Genomic DNA, 21,881 nt, shown 5'->3' with positions numbered 1-21,881 from the left:
GCGCACCCGCAGACAAAGAGGAACATTTGTGTCAGGCTGTAATGGAGCCAGCAGAACCTGGATTACTGGGGAGTATTATTAGAACAGAGAGAACAAGAGTGGAAACATTAATCCTGAATATTGCGCTGCCCAGAGTGCAATTATCATCTGATCTTCTGGGCTTCACGGCCGCCATCTGAGCGTTCCGTCTCTTTGCTCCCCTCCTGATGTTCCTCCAGGATTCATTAAAGAATGAAACTGTTTTACTGGGACAGGTTTTGGACGGGCAGGAGCTCCGTCTGTTGGAGCCGCTCGCTGACAAATTGGGCCGGACGCTGCCAAAGCCGCCCGGCTCCTGCAACAGTTTCCTGTTGGAGCTTCACAGCAGGCATTTCCTGTCTAAATGAGCAGGACATCCCATATTCCGCTAGAAATATACATCATTTCATCCAATACTGCGTTAGGACCACCTGACAGACGTGCTACTAGCTGATGTGGACCACAGCTGGAGCCTTGGCCTTCACCCTGAGCTCTGCCTATGAATCACCTCCTTCCTGGTGCTACCGGGCAGCGTTTGCCAGCTCACCGCAGGGAGCCTCGGCCGGAGCATCGACCCGATGGGAAGAGTCGCGCTGGGCTGGAAGGAGGGCGAGACCCTTGCCGATTGGGAACGCAGCTTCAGGAGGATCCTGGGGGGACCTGACTGCTCCTCCAGCACCGGTTGCCGAGCTGGTGCCCACTGATGTCACACCAGATGTTTTCACACGTCCCGGAGGGACGCGCACCCATGACTGCGACGTCTTCTTGTAGTTCCTGCATCACAATGTGTTAATTCCTCCCATCTGCTGTGGTGAGTGGTTCTGTTGGCCACAGTGCCCTTGGGCCACGGGCGACAATGGGACGAGAACCAAAACAGCCCCCCCGCAGCCGCGAGGAGGAACGAGCACGACTGCGGTTGCGGGCGAGATAAAAAATCGGATCCTAAGTTTGAAACTGTTCCGAGACGACGGCGTCTAATGAAGCCGCGCGCGGGGATTTTCCCGAAGACGGGCGCGTAATTGCAGCGTTGCTCGTTTAAAAATAGGCTTCGCTGGATGAAGCTCCACGTCTGTCTCCTGTCCGCTCAGTCTGGCTGTCACTGGATGGATTTACAGGTCGGAGATGGGTAATTACAATCCCGCCACTCTCTTCTGGTATCCCAGAGTCCTCCAAGCGCTCCGCGTTGGGAAGTTCCCCCCACGGAGCCACGTTTTTGTCTTACGCACGGCGGGAATGAGATCGAGATCCGACCTTTAAGGTGTGAAGTTCCACGGCAAATGAAACGTTTGTTGCCTGTCCGTGTTCTCCGTCCGGTTCTTCCAGCTTCCAGCTCCGATCCGGAAGGGAATTCATCCTGTTTTAATCTTTAATCCCAGAAAAGAAAGACATTTTTCCCCCCTGCCTCCTGTGGAGTGTCGAACGGTTTAGCTATGCTATATGCTATCCATCAGAGAACTTCAAACTTTGATTTTCTTCCACGTTTTGGGACATTTTGAGCAGGATGAACCCTCTAACCCGACGCTCTTGAGATTCCCTGCAAACGTTCCTGCCACTTCTTCTTTTGTTTCCCTCTCTGCCTCTCATTTGAGTGGCTAATTGTTAGCTGTGCCCACAGTGGAGATGAGAGAGATGCAGCATGATGACAGCAGAATTACTCCTGGGTACACAGACACACTGGATAAATGACATATTTTAAGAGTTTCGGACGGAGCTGAATATGCGTCTCGTACATTTATTGCTAGGATTCAGATTCTGCACATTTGCCGACCGGAATAATTCAGGAAACATCGTATATGTGGGTCACGGGGTGGAAATGTGTTTGATGTTGCCGTGCATGTGGCGCCTCTGAGTACCTAACTCTCACCAGGCCCTCACACACACTCACACACACTCACACACACACACACACACACTCACACACTCACACACACACACACACGCTTGCACACATGCATTCCATGTCTGAGCGCTCACTCTAAGTTTTTCCTCTCCACAGACAGCTGCTGTCTGGAGACTGAAAGCTGATCTAGAGGGGGAGAGGGGGGGAGCGAGGGAGATTAATCCGATAGCTCCAACACGTGCTCTGTGTTTTAACATTTGCTCCCGCTCTGTCTCCCGAACACCGACTTTCCTTCTTCAGGAAGTCATCTCCTGCAGCTTCCTTTGACCTCTGACCTCTTTGGTCAATCATCGTCTTGTGGGTATCGAGGATATTTCAGGATAGCGTGTAACAAATGGATGGTTTCCTGTAGCATCCAGAAGACCACACAGTCCGTCAGACTCTTCTTGATGGGCCAAACAAGACATCTGCACAACACTGTGTGTCTCTGATTACATGCTTGTTAATGCTTTTAAGGGGGGCTCTGTATGCTAGCAATGTCTGGCATGAGGGGGCCAAGGAAACCTATAAATTCCATCTTCACTGGTCCGTAGTGTTTACATATTGTGTTTCATGTCATTTGGAAAATCTCAATGATACTCTGTTGACAGTTTTCAGCAACAACTGCTCTGAGTTTATTAGCTATTTGCAGCTAAACTCTCCATTTTAGCTCCCTAGAAGGCATGCTGTCACGCCTTGTCTGGAGTTCATCTTTGGGAATTTTGTGGCTTTCTTAGGTCTGAAAATCCAGATTTATCTGTTAAACAGTGTTGGAGCCGAAGATTTAGTGTGGGATTCGGATATGCAGCGTTAAGAAGGTCCAAGCTGGGGTGTTAGCCAAGGTGGCTAACTGCTTGACTTTTCTGGAAAAGTCAAATGTTTTGGGTAGTTTAAGCCAAACTTTTGTGGTTTAGACAAAGAATCGAAGTCACATGTTAGCATTTTTTCATTGACAGTTGTATTCTTTTCTTTCTCTTTTTAGCAAGATTTTTCAATGTATCACCAAAACGTGTAGCATAAAAGACCCATCAGACGACACATTAAAACATAAAACAAAAGAAACAAAGCAGTTACTGTATGAATTCAGGCAGGACGTAAACAAAACCCAAACGTGTGAGCAGCAAATTTGCCCTCATTGACCTCATCTGATTTATGGTGAGTCCAGAAATCGCAACTTTGGAATAAATCACCTGGAAAATCCAATACACCAGTCGAGTGCCCCCCCGTTTCTGTCCTGCTTTTACCGAGATCAGTTTAATCCAGGGCTCCAATGCTAAGTGGTTCTGCTGTTCTTCTGGATGTGTGTTATGCTGAGTCAGCACCCTCCAGATGGCATCGCTCCATGTGGTTGGACCGAAGCGCCGATGATGTCATCGCCACAAACTGAAGCCTTCATCTGATTGGCTCCCGCTGCATGACTCATTCGGTGCCGGTGGACGTGACGGAGAAACACACACACAAACACACTCGCACACACGGTCTTCCTTAGTTGGTTTCCTCAGTAGGTGAGAAGAATTGTTTAGTAGCCTTGAAACCTCGCACGGAGGAAAGGCTCTTTGTTATTGTTGTTGAGTTCTGCAACGTTCCGTTAGGCAGCGGAACGACGGGAAGGCCGACGCTCCTGTTCCTCCTCCATCAGTAAATGTAGGAGAACAAGCGCCTCAGTGGAGAACACGTCATTTCCCGTGTGTGTGACCTGGGTGCGATGCCTGGCAAAGCTCCCTCTCAGTGTGTGTGTGTGTGTGTGTGTGTGTGTGTGAGAGAGAGAGAGAGAGAGAGAATGTGTGGTGCATGGCCAGTGAGCGAGCAGAATGTGGTTTCTGCTGGTGGAGTGATGGATGTGGTTTTCCTCTGCAGAGGAAACTGGAGCTGAGGCCATCTAAGAGTGTCTGTGCATGTGTGTGTATGCACACACATGTGTGTGTGTGATGGATTCATATAGGAAACATGCTCTCTCACTGCTGGATTAGGGAATACATGGACGTTTGGTGTCAAAATAATGAGACAGGAATCAATTATTCACAAGTTTGTGATATGAGGGATGCTTAACGTGGTACCGAGAGGCGGGTTGTTAGCGGGTCAGAGGTGCTGACAGTCGTCAGATTGGATCGTTTAACCCAGACTGGGATGTTTCCAGACTCCGAAGGTGGATTTATGGTTGACATCAGAGCTGCTAATCTATAGCATCTGTGCAGGTTTGCATTTGCTGATTCAGCAGTTTCCCGATAGTTAAACTGTAATAACCTAAATTGTAATAACCTAAATTGTAATAACTTAATGCAGAATCTTGTATAACTGATCTCTCTTCAGCTGGTCCTCTAGTAGCACATCAGACACAAACGTGCTAACCCTAACCCGCTGAGATGCGTGTCCACATCTGTGAAGGGACAGAGGTCGGAGTTGTCAGGCTTTTGCTAATGACCAGGGGTGTGCACGGGTACACGTGCACATCGGGATGTGACAGAAGGGCCTGTGAATGTCCCAGGCTCAAAGCAAATTCCATCCCGGATGTATCTGGTTTTATTACGGCCTTCAGGTAATTACAGACTAATCCACAGCACCTCTTCCAATGTGGGCTTTAACCCTGCAACCATGAGCTTAACGACCCTAACATCAAAATTACTGGGCGTTTTAACTCGCCGCTACACCCCTTTAAAACTTTCCTTTGGCGACGTTGACAGTACGAGCGGCGGCATCAATGGCGGCGTCTGACGTCACCACATCCGCGTTGGGAACAATCAGCAAACCAACAAGAGCAGGAAAAAGGTCGGATCTCCCGGAGGAAAAAAAAAGGATGGTTGTCGTCTCTGCTCAGCTGTTAGTTCGCTGCTCAACTTCCTGGGCGGCTCGGTGACGTGGGAGCGTTAGCCCGCCGTTCACGCCGCGGGTTCTTTGAAAGGGAATTAGGAGTTCCGCAGGACTAAACCCGGACCGCAGCAGATTATCCCGCTCAAGCGGCTGAAAAAGGAAACAATCAAAGCGTCTCCCTGGCGGCGCCGTTGGACATTTAAATCAGGGAAATTAGTGAGAAGTACAGCAGCTTTGATCCCTTTGATGCTTTTGTCTCCAGTGGGGACGCCCACCGTGGGAGAGGAGCCTGTGGTCGTGGTCCAGCTGATCCAGCTGATCCCGTCTCTGCTCCGCGTTGATCCACAGCCTCTGTTGTTGCTGGTTGGTCGTCGGTAAACGATAAGGGCGCCGTTGCCGTGGAACCCGGGTCTGGCCTGGCGTGATATGAGCAGGGTAATGAGACGCACAGCTGACGCACGGTGACACGAAGAGGCGACAAGTGTCCCTTTGATGGAGCTGGTGAGCGCCGCCGCGACCGCCACCGGCTGATGGGTGGACCATAATTTAATCCACCGGTGGTTTGCAGGATCCCGTCCTTGGATTCTTCGGTCCTGTAAACTGAGCAGCATCAAATCTGACAGATACAGGCCGTCTCCCCGACGACGCGCCCGCCCCGCACAGGACGGTTGTCAGGGCGGCTGTTGCTATGGTGCAGACGGCCTCACCTGCTACCTCTAACCTCTCTCCGCGCGTGAATGAATCCACCCCACTGCATCATGGGTAAATCTCGGCCCAGCAGTTCCTCCTGTAAGGCGGAGACGTCCTGTGTCCCGGGTCGTGACCGCGTTGTGGAGTGTTTATGTTGACGGCTGCGGAAGGGTGGAATGTTGACCTTTAACCCGGACATGTCAGCTGACCTCCAGCACTCACCGGGTCTGCGTTCACGTGGGCGTCTGCGACCCTGGAGTTCCGCGCAAGAATAGACGCAGATAAAATGCCTCGCGGATACCGACACACATGTGCGCCGCCCCGCCCACGACAGTTGCATCACTTCCTGGCGAGGTGACCTTGCTATGACAAAAGAGGCGGATGTGGCGGCACATTTATAGTTCAGAGTTTGAGGTTTAGTGGTCGTTACGGTGTTGGAATCAATGCTCCTCACGGCCATATTATTGGATGCAGTTGTTACTGAAGGAAATGGGATCCTTCACCCCCCCTACACACACACACACACACACACACACACACACACACACACTCGTGAAATTGTTCTATACTGAACCCAAAATTGCTCCTAATTCTGCACTTCAGATGTAGAACCGGTTCTCCATAGTGATGAGGTGACGACATCCTTCAAATGTGAGGGGTTAAGTGGTGGAGATGACGGGAAGCCGCTATATAAATACGCCGTTTCCTCGGACTGTCAGTCTTTATTTTTTCTGCGGCGGCGATTACCAGAACCCCCCCCATCTGAAATGCCATGTCGACCAGAGCCTGCTTTATATTCCGGTTTCCTTTTATTGTTTATTAACAAAGTAACAGTCCTGTTGCTAGTTTTCCCGTTAGCCTCCAGGCCGCGACCCGTCCCGGCTCCAGTCTTCCCAGCGCATGTGTTGACTGAGGCAGGCGTAATTTGAATTTATTACTTTCATCCTCACTAACATGTAAATGAGACCACAGACTGTCTGTCATTCACGGTCGTTAGTACCTCATTCAACCGGTGGTTTTTATGCTAACAAGCTGCTCCTGAATGACAAGCAGAACCGGCTGTTTCCAGCGGTTGCATAGCAACAGTTGCGGAGTCTGAAAGGTGGCGAATAATTTGGATTATTTATTATTTTTTCAGGAGTTTCTCATGGATTGTTTTGGTAGCGTTGTCATGAATAAGTAACCACACGGCAAAACAGCTTTAATTTAAATCATTCATTCTTTTGAGTGGTGATATTTAGCTTGAGCAGGATTCTTCATTCCAACAATGGCTGTGCAGACACCGAAAGAGTCTGAGGGTGTGCGTGAAACAGGGACGACCTCCTGCAGGTACCTTCAGCTGTAACTAACTGCCCCTTAAATATAATGGCTAAATGCACCGAGGACGTCGGTTGCTGTCTTGAGTCGTCCTAATCAGCGCTGATGCAGAGCAGATGCCCCTCTCAGTTTCTGGCTGGCGTCCTCATCAGTGGAAACACAGCGCTCTTTGGGCAAAATGCTATAGATTTACATTCATTTCCTTCAGACATATGCAAACTCCAACCGCTGCTTCCCCCCGCCCCCTCCTTTCCACCCCACCCCCCTTAACCTTAGACCCAGAAAAAATGCTGTTTTGTAATTGCGGGTTCATCTTTGACCCCAGCTGCAGTAAACCGTCCCCGGAGAAGCGGATTTGATCACAAAACTCTGCTCCGTACCCAGAGGAGGCGCACGGCACTGTCAAGAATCCTCGGCAGCGATGATGATGATGATGATGATGATGACCGAAGTCCATAAAGCCTGTGGAGTGTGTGATTGTTTTTAATGGCCACAGGTTATTCAGTCATCTGTGTTTAACAGCCATATGCTACTGTAATCACTACTGTACAAACATGGGCTAATATGTGCATGTGGTGAGCGCCTCTGATGGTGAAAGCACATGCTGCAATTCAGCGTGTGTGTGTGTGAGTTTGTGTGTGTGTGTGTGTGTGTGTTACAAAGACAGAGATGAAAGTAGAGGCAACATGTTCCTGCTGTCTGTCCTTTCCCTTCCCTGTGGGAGCTCACGGAGGCGCCGCCGATGCTGCGTTCTCTATTTAATCTTAATACAACTGCTCTGCTTTCTTGAGATCACAAGAGCAAGAAATGAAACGTGAAACGTCCACCAGAGCGGTGTGGAGTAGCTGCTGGCGTCCCGTCTGTAATGCAAATCCAGTGAAGCCAGAAAGGAGGCTAATTTGCTGAATGCCACCACTTCACAGCTACAGGCGTAGCGTCATTTAACCTGTGATGCCGCAGTGCATCAGAAACAAAGATCTGCCCCCTTTAAGTCAGCCACTAACATCCCATAACATCCAACAACAGAGGTGAGGTTATCTTCAGTCCACTACAGATCAGCCACTATTGATGAAATATTTAAACATCAGGCTAGGAGCAGCTTTTAGCTTCATGAGCTTTGCTTTAAACTTTGCTAACCTTTATTATGGGTCATTTGCATGCGTTCGCTTGACTCCCTGATTTCAACCGCAGCAGCAAACTACAGGCCTGTAAATTCCTGCTCTCGTCCCTGCTGTAAATACTGCTCCTGTCTTGTGGTGTCTACCTTCACTTTATTGAGTCTGTGTTGGCTAACGTGGACAAACCCGGTTGTTATCGAAGCAACGCGGCCTCAGAGGCCCGTCGCATCCCATATCCTGTAGTTTTATTGATCTAACATTCATGCAGACGAGGGGCTTTATCTGTGGGGCCCACCTGTGGTGGCAGTTTATTTACTCTGGTTTTGTTTGGGAATGCGCTCGGGGAAAGTGCCCGTATCATGTGGTGGTGGTGCAAGACTCAGGGTTTAATACCTGACTGCACAAAAGACAAAGCAACATCCACATCCTGTCGAGCCCAAGATAAAAATGTACATCCGGAAGTCCATATTTCTATCCCCAGTTCTTCGACGCGTCCTTCGGCGTTCTAATCTCCCCTCTCTAATCCTGATTAGGGGACGGTTCTGCAGAATAAACTGCACTCTGCAATGTCTTAACAAGGACATTGTTGTTGGTGCATCTGCGGAGACGAGACTGACAGCTTCCTATGAGACCTGGGATGGAAAAGAAGCTGTATTCTGTCAACATTAATGGACACCGTCTCCCTCGCTGTCTCTCCTCTGCCTAAGACTGGAGATATTCTGCTGCGCTGGACGGAAGGCTGGCGATGCGCGTGCTCGTCTCCCCGAAACACAAGCTGTTGTTCTATGCAAATGATAGAGATTTTAATACTGAATCTCCACCGTCTGCCCTTCTATCTGCCCACAGAGGAACGTTGTGTAACCGTCTTTGAAGGAACCGCAGACGGTGGATGAGGCCGCTTGTGGTTCTTCTGCATCCATTCATTAGCATTACAACAGATAGTGTTCCTAAATAAATGCTAGGCTGCAGTTTTCTGAGTGACATGACATGGTTATACAATCTTTTTTAAAGGTGTGGCATAAAACGTCAACACAAACGTCCCGAAAACTGTCTTTGTTGACACCAACAAGTGTGAATATCAATGAAAGTGAGCTGTCCTGACATGAAAACCCGGAAAAATGGGCTGGAAAATGTGGCTCCTGATGCGTCGCTTTAGTCGTGCGGCGCACATAATGCTGGATGTGGCTGAGTGACTCGCCCCAGAGCATCGTTCCCACCCCGGCACCACCGAGGGGGCATTTGTTGTTACCCAATTACACCTGGAGGGTAAACCTGGTGGGAGTTGTGTGTTTCTGTTTCCCCTCGTAGCTACAAAAGGGTTTGTGTTGACGTCAGTGCTTAAAAACATCTTTATTGCCAACTTAGCTTTCCCAGTGTGGAATGTTCTTGCTGTGTGCACGTGCATGCGTGTGTGTGTGTGTGTGTGTGTGAGGGACAGCGTAACACATGCACACGTACGCAGCAGGGCACGGACATTTGGGGCCTGCTTTCTGCTGAGAGCGCGAGAGGGAGAGATTTCATAACATGACAGACGGAAGAACAGATGAACCGAGAGGGAAAGAAAAAGACCGCGAGTAAAGGAATGGGCCCGCAAAGATATGAGAAGATTATGGGATGGAGGAATTAATATAAAGTGGTTTTTGTTGTACTTCACTGGTGAAGATTTCTGCCTCTGTTTACTTTCCTTTGCTTCTGAACGGGTTTAAAATGCAGAAATCTGCAAATGATGGCGTGTGTGTGTGTGTGTGTGTGTCTGTGTGTACCTCTGTGTGTGTTGGAATGTTGATCTGATAATGGGATTAATTCAGAAAGCTCTGCTCATTTTTCCCCCTCTCTTCGCAGGGTCACTGAGGACGGAGGGCATCAAGGCATCTGACGTTCTTCCTGTCCTGAAGGAGAAAGTCGCCTTTGTGTCAGGTGAGAGTTGTGCTGTTTTTAAACCACCAAAGGTTCCATTCGTGCAGATCAGAAGCCTACTTAATGCTTAATATGTTCTTTTCAGCAGCAACTAAGTTTACAGAGAAGGTCTAGCTGTGCAGGTTATTAATAAAAGCCACGTTGGAGGTCCTCTGTCTGAGCTGAAGGAGCTGGAGGCACCTCTGTTGTGATGAAATCCCAGTCTCTGGACACAAATGTGCACTGTGTATATTTCCATTCGACAAGCTAACAAGGTTAGCTTTAGGTTTAGGCGGTCGCATCCATCAGGGTTCTGAGACTCGTGAACGGTGACACGATCAAACGAGGCCATAGGGGTGAATCAATTGGCCCTCGAGTAGATCACAACAGCTCGATGTCTAAATTTAGAATGACTCCATGAGTCGTGCTGGTGGTGGTTACCGATCATGGCTACGATGTCCTGCTACGGGGACACGGGCTGGGAAAGCTAGCAACGGCCTTTTTACGCCCTGGACACGACTGGTCCCGCGTGCCAAAATAAGCGGAGACAACAGACGCCGTCGCGCTCCCCACGGTCGACCCTGAACGAGCATTGTGAAGCAGCAGCTTTAATTCCTCACACATTAAACCGTGCATAAGATATTTCACACCGAGCCAAGGTGATTGAACGTGTTGACAAATAGGATTTAAACGTGAGAACGGCAGAGAGTCCTAGAGAAAGAACGCTGGAGAGAGAGCGAGATCCAATGTAAAACCCAGACAGCCAACAGCAATCTGTCATCCAGATTTCTCCTTGGATTACAGCAGAGTACTCCCCCATCACACACACACACACTCTCACACACACAGGCATAATGTGATTCTCCCCGTCTGACTAGCAGTTTCATAAACAGTGCGGTTTGTGTTTCTTGCATTAATCTAACCCAAACATCTCCTCACACATCATTTTTCATGCAGCGGGCGATGGAGCGGGCGTTGGGAGGGTGCGCTTTCTGACCGATGGAGCCGCGATGGAGGTCGCGTTACGGATTCAGACGTTTTAAAGCTATTAGCGTGAGGGGAACACGCGCATCAACGGCCGTGCGGCCTCCTTGGTGATAATGTAGTGTCGGTGGTTTTAGCGTAGATTTGCTTTTATTTGAATCATTTCGAGGCGCATTATTAATGATTCCCGTCTGGCTTCGGGACTTAATTATTTCCCAATCCTTTAGCAACACCAGTCACTGGTCCAGGATTTTACAAGACAGAGGTCGTGTTGTGATTAGATGTGATGGAGAAGGCTGTTCCCGACAGATTCCAGGCGTTGATCGTGGTCGTAGTTCCAGCCTCCGTCCAGCTGGTGCGAATGCCACACCCTCTCCACCGGCCGTGCACTACAAGCCTGTTGTCTTAATGTCCAGGTGGGCGAGATAAAAGAGGCGGACCCATCCTTACCTTCCCTGCCAGGAGCAACCACGACCGAATAAAACAGGAAGACTTGAGGAAGCTGGTGACCTACCTGTCCACCGTTCCCAGGTGAGTCCCGCCGCAAACAGCTTGGAGCTAATTGGACTAGAGGAGCTAATAGAGGGAAGAAGTGGAGCCTGAAGTGCCTGGCGGAGAACTCCACTCTAATCAAGTGCTCCTTTCTTCTCCGTCTGCGAGCAGCGTGTGATTTGCATCAGCATCAGTGCTGCTTTGTGTGTGTGTGTGTGTGTGTGTGTGTGTGCAGCAGGCTGCAACAAGTCTGTCACACTCCAGAAGATGCTGCAGGGAACGAGAGGCTCTGGGGAAAGAAAAGATTTATTGGTCACAGAGAAGCTCTTAATTTCCCTCCAATTGAATCAGTGTACGTTAGTGGTGGTGAAGGACACACTGGCAACGAGTGTTGATATTAACGTGCACCTCCGAGACTAATGAAAATCCAAACACCAGATAAGCAATTTGATCGCTCCGGTGTTGGGGAACGTATCAGGCGACCGGCAGCTGGAGGGACCGACAAGGAGACTGACGCTTAGAGACAGTTTAACCTGCGCTGAGAATCAGAGTCAAACTCGCTGACATTAAACAATAATACAGTCGTTCGATCCCCATCAGCCCTGCTCCAGTTCCTCCCGCTGTTTCCATGGTAATGGAATTTTGCTGTCCTGAGGCAGATTACAATGGATTAAATAGTTTTAATAGAGGCTCCCTGTGTGTGCATGTGTGTGTGTGTGTGTTTGTCCTTGTATTTACTACATTTTAAGCACCAAAATAGTCATTCTACCATAAAAGTGAGGACTTGGCTGGTCCCCATGACTTCAAAAGACTTTTTGAGGGGTAAGACATGGTTTTAAAGTGGAATTTAGAATTATGTTAAGGTCAGTTAGTTAGTTAGTTATGATGGTTAGAGTAGGGTTAGGGCAGGGAGCTGTGTGATAGTCATATCATAGTGTGGCTATGAGTCCCCACAACGATAGAAATATGAGGTGTGTGTGTGTGTGTAAAAGACAGCAAAACAGACTGCGTGTTATTACTCTTTTACGTGCATTTACATGTTCCATTTTTACTGTATTTAACCTGCCCCCCCCCCCCCCCCCCCCCCCAGTGAGGACGTGTGTAAACGCGGCTTCACCGTCATCATCGACATGCGCGGCTCTAAGTGGGAACTGATCAAGCCTCTGCTCAAGACGCTGCAGGAGTTTTTCCCAGCTGAGATCTGCGTGGCGCTCATCATCAAGCCGGACAATTTCTGGCAGAAGCAAAAGACTAATTTTGGGAGCGCAAAGTTCTCCTTTGAGGTCAGTAGAGTGAGTCGCCAAGAGTCTGGAGGGCTGGTGAAATACAGGATGTAACAGAAAAATCGGCCATTTTCTCCTCCTCAGACCAGCATGGTGTCAGTGGAAGGACTGGCCAAACTGGTGGATCCCTCTCAACTAACAGACGACTTTGAGGGCTCCCTGGACTACAACCATGAAGAATGGATGGACCTGAGGGTCTCCCTGGAGGAGTTCATGTCCAACGCCGTTCACCTGCTGTCCAGGCTGGAGGACCTGCAGGTGAGCAGATGCGAGAATGCGTGATTCCACAGCAGATCCTCAGGATGTTTAGAGAAAGATGTCACCACCCTGTGTGTTTCAGGAGCTCCTGTCCAAGAAGGACTTCCCTGCAGATGTGGAAGGGTCCCGTCGACTAATAGAGGAGCACACGCAGCTGAAGAAGAAGGTGGGACCGCTGCTCCCATGACAGTGAAGCCTGGACTCGTGTTCACTGTCTTCTGTTAACCTTCCCCTCATCATCTGTAGGTGCTGAAGGCTCCAGTGGAGGATCTGGACCGAGAAGGCCAGCGGCTGCTGCAGTGCATACGATCCAGTGACGGGTTTTCCGGGAGGAACTGCATCTCGGGCTCTGCTGACTTCCAGAGTTTGGTTCCCAAGGTAGTGAGCATACACAGAGAGGGGATCTATGTAGCTAAAGCTGAGTGTGGGGATCAATTACTCCTCACGCGCCAACTGTGAACTGCTCCTGATGGATCATGTGATGTCTGTGTCAGGTGGCCAGTCTCCTGGATAAGCTGCACTCCACCAGGCAGCATCTGCATCAGATGTGGCACGTCAGGAAGCTCAAACTGGATCAGTGTTTCCAGCTCCGGCTCTTCGAACAGGACGCTGAGAAGGTGACAGTGGCCCACATTCATTCATTCCAGCTGCAGCCTCCTCCAGCTGTTGCTTCCTTCAGAGACACCAAGACGTCGGAGAGAAATTGCTTTCAAAATTTTGCATTTGAAATTATTTGGAATTTTCCTGGTTTTGTTCTATTCAACGTCTGAACGTAGTGTGTTTGCCCTCCAAACTGTCGAGTGGAACACGAGAATAGCAGAAAATGGAAATTCTCTGGGAAAAGTGCGTCAGATTTGTACGCTCAGCACCATGTGTATGTTTCCTGACCCCCCCCCCCCCCACCCCCCTTTCTGCTCCAAATGAATTAGCCCGTAGAGTTTATACTCTTTATCAAAACAGACAAGCACATTTACCAGTTAACCCAGTGGAAAATGGGCGAGCACCGTTTCCCTCCTGCCAAGTTAAGTGATTATCTACGGCTGCGAGTAAATGTTGGCTTCCATTCACCATTAATGCATCGAACTGTGAAATTCCTTATGCAAAACTAAGACTGCTTATCGAAATAAAGCAGGTCCTGAGACATTCTCTACCTCCAAGTAACTAAAAAGATATCACTTGATAGAGAATGCTCTCTCTCTCTCTCTCTCACTCTATATATATATATATATACTGTATATATACACACACACACACATATATATATATATTTATGTGATAAATAGGAAAGCCTGAAAACTGGCTGGAGTTTAACTGGGTTTATTTTATGTATCCAGAGCCTGAATCAGCCCGAGAGACTCGTGTTTTGTTTGGTGGAATCTTAAGTGCTGTTGACTGGACGCACACACGCTCGGAGACAGATGGGCGTCAGCAGGCTTGTTGTGTTGCTTCCACACAGAAATCCACAGGCCAGACCTGCAAATATTTACCGTAAAGCAAACAGAGGGGGTGGTGGTGGTGGTGGTGGTGGAGGTTGGGTGGGGGGCACAAAAGTTTTGTCTATATCGCGCTGCGACGCGTGGGCGGACAAGTTTACACCGCAGCAAAAGTGCAGGGAAAGATTCAGACATGACAGAATGTCCATCAGAGAAATGTCTGTGTGGATGATTTGGTAACCATGGCAACCCCCCCAGCCCGAATCGGTGCGCACAGACTGATTCAGACAGAGAAAAAAAAACCTCGAAGGGTTTTTTTTTTTCCCCCCTGCAGATTGTGGACTTTAATCCGCTGATGTTGCTGCCTCTTGACAGGATCTGTTGGTGTTGCTGTGTTGCACTCGGTCACGTTGACGTTGAAACGCTCGCTCTGCTGCGCACGGCAGATCGCTCGCACACACGCCAGCACGCTTATTAGTGCGGGCTTGCTCTGGAAAACAGCTCGCTCGAGGTGAACTTCCAAAATCCCGCAGAACCGTCGGCCACATAATGCCAAAACAATGAAACTTGGCATCTGTAGTTCTAATAAAAAGCAGCTGGAACCGTGTGCACGTCCCTGCTGAGGCAGCTTTCACCTCAGTGCTGAAGCTCTGGGCAGTTGGACAGCAGGGGGGCTTCTGTGTGGGCGTGCACGTCAAGTTTGACCCACCGATTGGCTTTTATTCTGACAAACACAGCAACTAGAGACAGCATGATAACATGACTGGCTCACAATAAAGGATCTGTGTGTGTGTGTGTGTGTGTGTGTGTGTGTGTGTGTGTGTGTGTGTGTGTGTGTGGGTGTAGATGTTCGACTGGATCAGCCACAACAAGGAGCTGTTCCTGCAGAGTCACACAGAGATCGGCCGGAGTTACCAACACGCTGTGGAGCTGCAGACTCAACACAACCACTTCACCATGAACTCCATGGTAACTAACGGCAACCGCAGTGTTGGTGTTCGCTCCCAATCACGGCGGGGACGTGAGACTGTTCGTGTGACCTTTGAAAATGGTCATTTAACTCATTCATTTGTTGTTATAGTCTAATAAAACTTGGACTTCGCGGCGTAAAATGAGCCGACGTCATGATCTCGTCTCAGTTGGGTAGTCATGGTTACCAGCGACGCTTCATTATTTTCCCAGAATGCCTACGTGAACATCAACAGGATCATGTCGGTGGCGAGCCGCCTGGCCGAGGCCGGCCACTACGCCTCCACGCAGATCAAGCAGATCTCGGCTCAGCTCGATCAGGACTGGAAAAGTTTTGCGGCGGCGCTGGACGAGCGCTCCACCATCCTCGCCATGTCGTCCGTCTTCCACCAGAAGGCCGAACAGGTGCGGCGACAGGAAGTTCCCTCATTTACCCGAGGCTCTTTTCTCCCTGTAGCGTCTCGCAGCGCCACAATGTCACGGCGTTCCGCTCGATTCATTTCCATTATCGATCGAACTGCCTCATTGCTTATTCTGGGACGGTTGGCATGGCAACAGCTGGGGCTGATTCCTGCTCCGCCGAGGCAGATTAAAGTGACTCTCGACATCGGTTTAATTGTGAAATAATGAATGAAGCTGAGAGACGTACGGAGTTAGAAGCTCTTCCAGCTCTCTTGAGTATTTTTAAAACTAGCAGAGCGTTTATATGAACATCATCGTTGCACGCCGTTCCTGTTCAAAGGCAGGAAGGCCGGGATGTTCGAATGAACTCATGTCTTCCTCGTTTTTCCCAGTTCCTGTCGGAGGTGGAGGCCTGGTGCAAAGTCTGCAGCGAAGGAGGGTTACCGACGGAGATGCAGGAGCTGGAGCTCGCCATCCACCGCCACCAGAGTCTGTACGAGCAGGTCACCCAGGCGTACACCGAGGTACGGCCGCAAAACCCAGATGAGCCGGTGACCCGATGATGTCATTGCCAGCGCGATGAACGGAGGCCGCACACTCGCAGGATTAATCGCCTTCAGGTTTTTCGATGGAAACGGCGCAGCCTGGACTTTGTCTTGATACTGGCCGTGACTGGCTGTGATGTCATCGGCGCGTCGGTCAGCGGCTGCAGCGCCGCCGTCCAGGCCTGCTGTCTGGGAATGTGCCCACACGTCTTCGCTGATGTCTGGCGGTTTATCTTTAGGCGGAGCGCTGCAGCGTTAGCTCATGTGAGACTTATCTGTGAGCAGATAAGCTACAGTAGACAGCTACAGTAACCTCGCAGCTCTCTCAGGCAGCTCTGGCTAACCTGTGAGACCCATTGTACCGTTTTCTGCGCCAACCGAAGGCGCTGAAAGCGTCGGTTCTCTTGTAGCGGTGATTTTGCAGGCCGTGACTAAAGGTTTCCTCATGTTTACTTGAGTGCTGCGCGCATTGTTGTGTTTTACACACGTAGCGAAAGAGTACGCGGGTGGCTTTCATTATTAGCGCGGTTTTAGATCAATTTCTCCACATCTGCGCCTTCACACATGCGGCACATATGTGAGAAACCGCGGATGCACTCTGGATGGCTGGTGCATGGGTGCAGCCAACATACGCTGGGGGAAAATCCCACGGGGATCGCGAAATTCAACATTTCTTGCGCTTCCTTTGCAGGCCTTTGCCGCAGCTGCTCGTTCTGTATCATCACGATCATCACGTATGACTGAGTCATTGAAGAATCCTCATTTTTCTTTATTCATCTTGAGAAGATCTCCTTTAGCTTCTTTAGCTTTGCGCACAGACCGGTGAGGCGGTTCCTAGCATTAGCTCTACAAAGGTTAGAAATGAACCTTCTGTCTTTTTAGGTGAGCCAGGATGGCAAAGCTCTGCTGGACGTCCTCCAGAGGCCTCTGAGTCCTGGCAACTCTGAATCGCTGACAGCCACCGCCAATTACTCCAAAGCGGTCAGTACGCTTGTGCCTCTCCGCTTCTTGCAAAAGCAGGAAAGCTAAATGTTTTTTTGGTTGTTTTTACAGGTTCACTGCATTCTGGATGTTGTGCATGAGGTCCTCCACCATCAGCGGCGCCTCGAGAATATCTGGCAGCATCGGAAGGTCCGACTGCACCAGAGGCTGCAGCTGTGCGTCTTTCAGCAAGATGTCCAACAGGTACGCGCACACAAAACCACAAACAACGGGAAGTCCAACAGGCTGGACCAGACCGGGACATCCTGGATGTACGAACAGCCTTTAAACGTTCATGTTTTCAGTTTTGGATTCACAAAAGGGGCTATATGGTGTCAAGGGAACGCCGCTGCGGACCGTTGAGTATCAGCGTGTGACCTAGCACAGACACAGCAGTGGTGTGACCAAAGAATCACCACGACACGCTGGTCCATCTCTGCAGTCTTCCCATCGCAGTTTAGCGCCGCACGCTGTGAAAAAAAAAAACCGAAATCCAATTCTCACAGCAGATCGACGCTCTGCTGGTAGCAAAGCACATATTTCGGAGACTGTGTGGCTTTGGAAAGATGTCAGCAGAGATTCCTGGATACCCTAGCGCTGTATGTTGAATGACATCCATGTGGAGGAGGACAAGGTGGTATTATTTTACTTTCTTATGTGCAATTGTGGGTGGAAAAATGATTCTCCGAGCGCCACTGTTGTATTGAAACCCATGGAATTCCTGTCAAGAAACTGCATGTATGCATGTGTTTTCTATTTTAAATCTTGCGAGGCCGGAGCGCCTCAGCCAAGCCAATATCCTGTCCATTAACAGCCCTGGCCAGGTTAGCTTTAGCGCAGTTATAATTAGGAAACACTGACCACAACCCAACCGCCCCAAATCTGTTTGTAACTCTGGACTGGTACGCCTCTATTACTCAGTAATCCAGTTAAGTAGCCATTAAACACTCTTAATTTTGACTCCTTACCGCTGCATACTTCAGTGTAATGCAGTCGTTACCACAGCCACCGTAAACTTTGGTGGCCAGCAGGGGGGATGGGGGGGTCATGGACAAAAGTTCTTCTGGGAATTCATCAAAAAAGAACTGAGATTTCTGTTTCATTCCTGTTATCTGTTAGTGGAGAAGCGCGCGCTGACATAATCGAAAAGTAACAGCTCATCTTTCCTCCCATTGTTCCCCCCAACACCAGCGCCGTCATCCCAAGTGTTGGAAGCAGAGACGTAACGCTGGCTTCCCGCACACGCAGCCATTTGGTCTCCTTCCCACTCACGAGGGAGTCAAAATAATAAAGTTCTGCCTGATTTTACTTTTCTCCAAGACAGTTTTTGTGCTCTCAGACAGTTCTTGTCATGTCCATGTGCGCTGGAGTGTTTGTTTTTTTTGTTTAACTCGAAGCAGACTTCCTCCGAGGCGTTTTTGGCGTTTTTCCGCATATCCGTCAGTTCCCGCCGCTCATGCTGCAGAGAGAGTTTAGGGCCAGAGTGACAGTCTCCCAATGAGATTTTTATTTGATTCTCTCAATGTATGTGTAATCGAATCTGTCCAGAGGACTGTTAGCTAGGCTGTTGTCACGGGGACAAACACACAAACAAACCAAAATAAACCGCACTAATAACTGAGCATTGCACTAATTGGTGAAAAGTCGTGGCTACTTGATAAGGCTAAAGGAGCTGGCTCGGGGAAAGGTCAAAAAGGTCACGACCTATTAGCGCAGAGAACAGGTCACAGACCTGTGACATATTCCGCACACAGCCACCAGGGGGAGCCAGAAGTTCCGGCTCCACGTTGCTCTCACGCCGTCCTGCCTTATATTCATTGAACGGACTCGAGTCAAACCAGATGGAGGTCACCGTGCGGATGTTTTCTTGTGGAAATCTTTAAAAAAAAAAGCATTTTTTCAGTGCTTTTATTGTGGCGGCCGACCAACGTGTGCGCCGTATTTCCAAACGGGACCCCTGACAGAGAGAAGCACAACATCAAGATGGACTGCAGAACCCGTAAAGAATGGCCCAGTTTGTGCGCCTTTACGCGAGCCAAGAGAGTGTGAGAGAGACAAAGAGACAGAGAGGGAGAAAATAGTGAGGTAATAAGCCATTGTATCACGAGGATATAAATCTGGTAAAGGCCGAGCTTCGCCAAGTTCTAATCTCCATGCATCATTTTCTATGAGGCCCCAGACAGCAGCGCGGCACACGTGGCGACACAGAACAGCTGACAGGCGCACACGGAGGTGGCGGGGAAACAGAGCAAGTGTGAATCCAACCTTATACCAATGGTATATAAATCATTCAAAACGAGGCTGTTTCACCCGCTGTTGTTAGGTAACGGGATATATGTTCCTCCGGAGAGGAAGAGAGCTTCAGCCACTCTGACAGAGAACATGTGCACTGTATGGTTTTGTTTGGCTCTTGGAGCTGCGCATCCAGCTGGAGTTGTCCGTGTCGTGACCTCCGTCCGATCTCTCGGCGGCTCCAGCTGGACCGACTGCGCCGCGGTGATGTCATGAGTTCCATCCAGACAGGCTTCTCTCTGCAAGATCCAGAAACTTTCAGCTTCAGACGACGCTTTAATGTGCTGGTTGGATCTTTTTTAAAAGACGCGTTGAAATCGGAAGCTTAATTGTAATGTTTGAGGTCTGATTTAATACAGTCACGTGTATCCACTTTATTTTATGTTGATTTCATTCATTTTATTCCAATTTTGCTGTTGGGTTTCAGCAGCAGGAGTTGGTAGTCTCTAAAAAATGAAGTTGTTCATGTCAGATCCGTATGTGTGAAAATGTATGTGAGTATAAAGAAAAGGTCAAAGGTCATGCGCTGTTCAGGTCTTGCACATGCAGGGGCCACAGGTGGCTCCTCAGTGAAGCTCAAGCACAGGTCACATTAATGATCCCTAATCCTGTTTATTGTTGAATCCACCTAAAAGGCCCCTGGTTGTTCTGGCTCTGGTTCTCTTGTCTTCTGCACAACGTGTCAGCGTTGACCTAAATTTCCCACACAGATCATGCGGGTTTCATCCCCTCCGTTCCTAATTCATGAGCCCTGAGATGTTTTGGAACGCTGACCTGTAAAACAAAGACGCTGCGTCGGCCTCAGAGCCCGTTTTGGTGACCAGCCTGTTTTGTTCCACGCAGGTGATAGACTGGATCGAGAACCACGGCGAAGCGTTCCTCAGCAAGCACACCGGCGTGGGGAAATCCCTCCACAGAGCCCGGGCCCTCCAGAAAAGACACGACGACTTTGAAGATGTGGCTCAGGTGAGTGCGCCCGCGCTTCTCCCGCCCCCTTCCTCTGGAGCGAGCAGGGCGTCCTCACATGATGCTCGCCACGGTGCAAGTGGCGTCGAGGCGCGTTTGCCTCGCAGACATCTGCAACCAATCTGCCCTGATTAATACCAAATTTCCAAAAACCAGCGTGTCTGGTGATGGCAGGAAGCTCGCAGACGCGCTCCCACCCAGCCATATATGGCCACGAGCCTTTCCTGAGGGATCTGCAGAATCCTGCTCCTGGATTTGAGGAATTCCTCCAATATCACGTAGGGAACAAACCCGCGGCACACTGGGACCAGTTTGAAAAAGCCGAGCAAGGCTGGGACGGGAGTGCCGAGTCAGCGCTGCAGGGGAAGTGGTTTGTTTGCAAATCTGTTTCTTTGGATTCAGTTAGAGCTTTGAAGGCCTTTTAAGTGGATAATTCCTGCTTATTGAGCCTGTCAGATTGTCTGCCTGTATTTGTTTAAACGTCAACAAGCCGTGCGTTGCTGCCTTTGTCCGCTCCTCACTTTTCAAAAGCTCTGAAATCTCGAATTCGATGCCACAAAACTACTGAAACGGTGCTTGGACGGAGAAGGAGACGGGCCCAAATACCTTTACTGAGTTCCTGAAAACAACTACAAGCCCAATTTTATCTCTTTTTGCCTTCTTCCTCCTTCCCACAGCCTCATTTGCTCATGTTTTTGGCTTGAAAAAGGCAAATGCTTCAAATATGTGAGGTTTATGAAGCCCTGAAAGCAGAAAGTGATTTATCAGGGATTTTTGTTTTCTTTTAACACTGAGGTATTTTTCGCCAGCACACATGCAAACTGCTTTGCAAGTCCTTCATTAAAAGCTAAAGCAGCAGCAGACAAAACAGTGTCCAGCCATGAAATGCCGTTTGAAAGGCTTGGGAATTTGCCGTGATGAATGTGCGGCCCTCTGCGTGTTTATTTAAATGCGTCGCTCAGACGACAGGATTTCTGCTCCCAAACAGCCGATTTTCACCGAGCGATGGAATTCCCAAACCAGTGAGGTTGCAGAGGAGTGTGAACCCTCTGGCCGAGTGACTGTAAATCCCATAATGAGTGTGCGATATTGTAATGTGATGTTTACACTCTGGATAAGGATTAACCTAAGACACTTTGGACCGGTGTCATATGGGTCACAAGATCCCTTTTTTCCCTTCATTAACTCTTTACTGATACTAAATCTTCATATACTGAACACGTTTGAGGGTTGCATAAAACAACCAAACACTGTATTTACACCATAGAGTATTTTAAGCATTAAAATGTTTGTCAGAAAAAAGGCAACAATCAATTTTTTGTTGATTCATGCTCAATAAGATCCCCTTCGTGCCGCTTTCCTCTCATGGCAGGGAGGATTCTGCTGGCCTGTCATCTCTTTTCTATAATCCTCTCCTGAACCAAAGCAGATGTACAGTGAAGAGTAATAATCTCATGTTGAATATATTCTTAATCTTCTGCCTAATTCCGCTTAACAAATATCCAAATACCTTAAATTCATATTCTTGTATAATCCAACTTTTCTTCCCT

At 49.1% G+C, this 21,881-nt stretch overlaps 1 protein-coding gene across 5 annotated transcripts in view; it reads left to right on the top strand.

Annotated features, from left to right (window-relative positions):
* The window catches only part of kalrna (kalirin RhoGEF kinase a), a 72,280-nt gene that overhangs the window by 11,706 nt on the left and 38,693 nt on the right, over positions 1 to 21,881 (top strand). For all 5 annotated transcript variants that reach the window (XM_029835261.1, XM_029835269.1, XM_029835272.1 and 2 more), the window contains exons 2-14: positions 9,673 to 9,747; positions 11,127 to 11,241; positions 12,293 to 12,485; positions 12,570 to 12,743; positions 12,826 to 12,909; positions 12,990 to 13,121; positions 13,238 to 13,360; positions 15,023 to 15,145; positions 15,359 to 15,550; positions 15,940 to 16,071; positions 16,975 to 17,073; positions 17,146 to 17,277; positions 20,209 to 20,331. In XM_029835261.1, coding sequence (XP_029691121.1) covers positions 9,673 to 9,747; positions 11,127 to 11,241; positions 12,293 to 12,485; positions 12,570 to 12,743; positions 12,826 to 12,909; positions 12,990 to 13,121; positions 13,238 to 13,360; positions 15,023 to 15,145; positions 15,359 to 15,550; positions 15,940 to 16,071; positions 16,975 to 17,073; positions 17,146 to 17,277; positions 20,209 to 20,331 — 1,697 coding nt within the window. The remainder of the gene's footprint in view (positions 1 to 9,672; positions 9,748 to 11,126; positions 11,242 to 12,292; positions 12,486 to 12,569; positions 12,744 to 12,825; positions 12,910 to 12,989; positions 13,122 to 13,237; positions 13,361 to 15,022; positions 15,146 to 15,358; positions 15,551 to 15,939; positions 16,072 to 16,974; positions 17,074 to 17,145; positions 17,278 to 20,208; positions 20,332 to 21,881) is intronic.

This window comes from Takifugu rubripes, chromosome 1 (assembly GCF_901000725.2).
Source record: "Takifugu rubripes chromosome 1, fTakRub1.2, whole genome shotgun sequence".
In the NCBI taxonomy this organism is placed as follows: Eukaryota; Metazoa; Chordata; class Actinopteri; order Tetraodontiformes; family Tetraodontidae; genus Takifugu; species Takifugu rubripes.
Note: the sequence above shows the minus strand (reverse complement) of the source record. Positions and strands in the feature narration are given on the sequence as shown.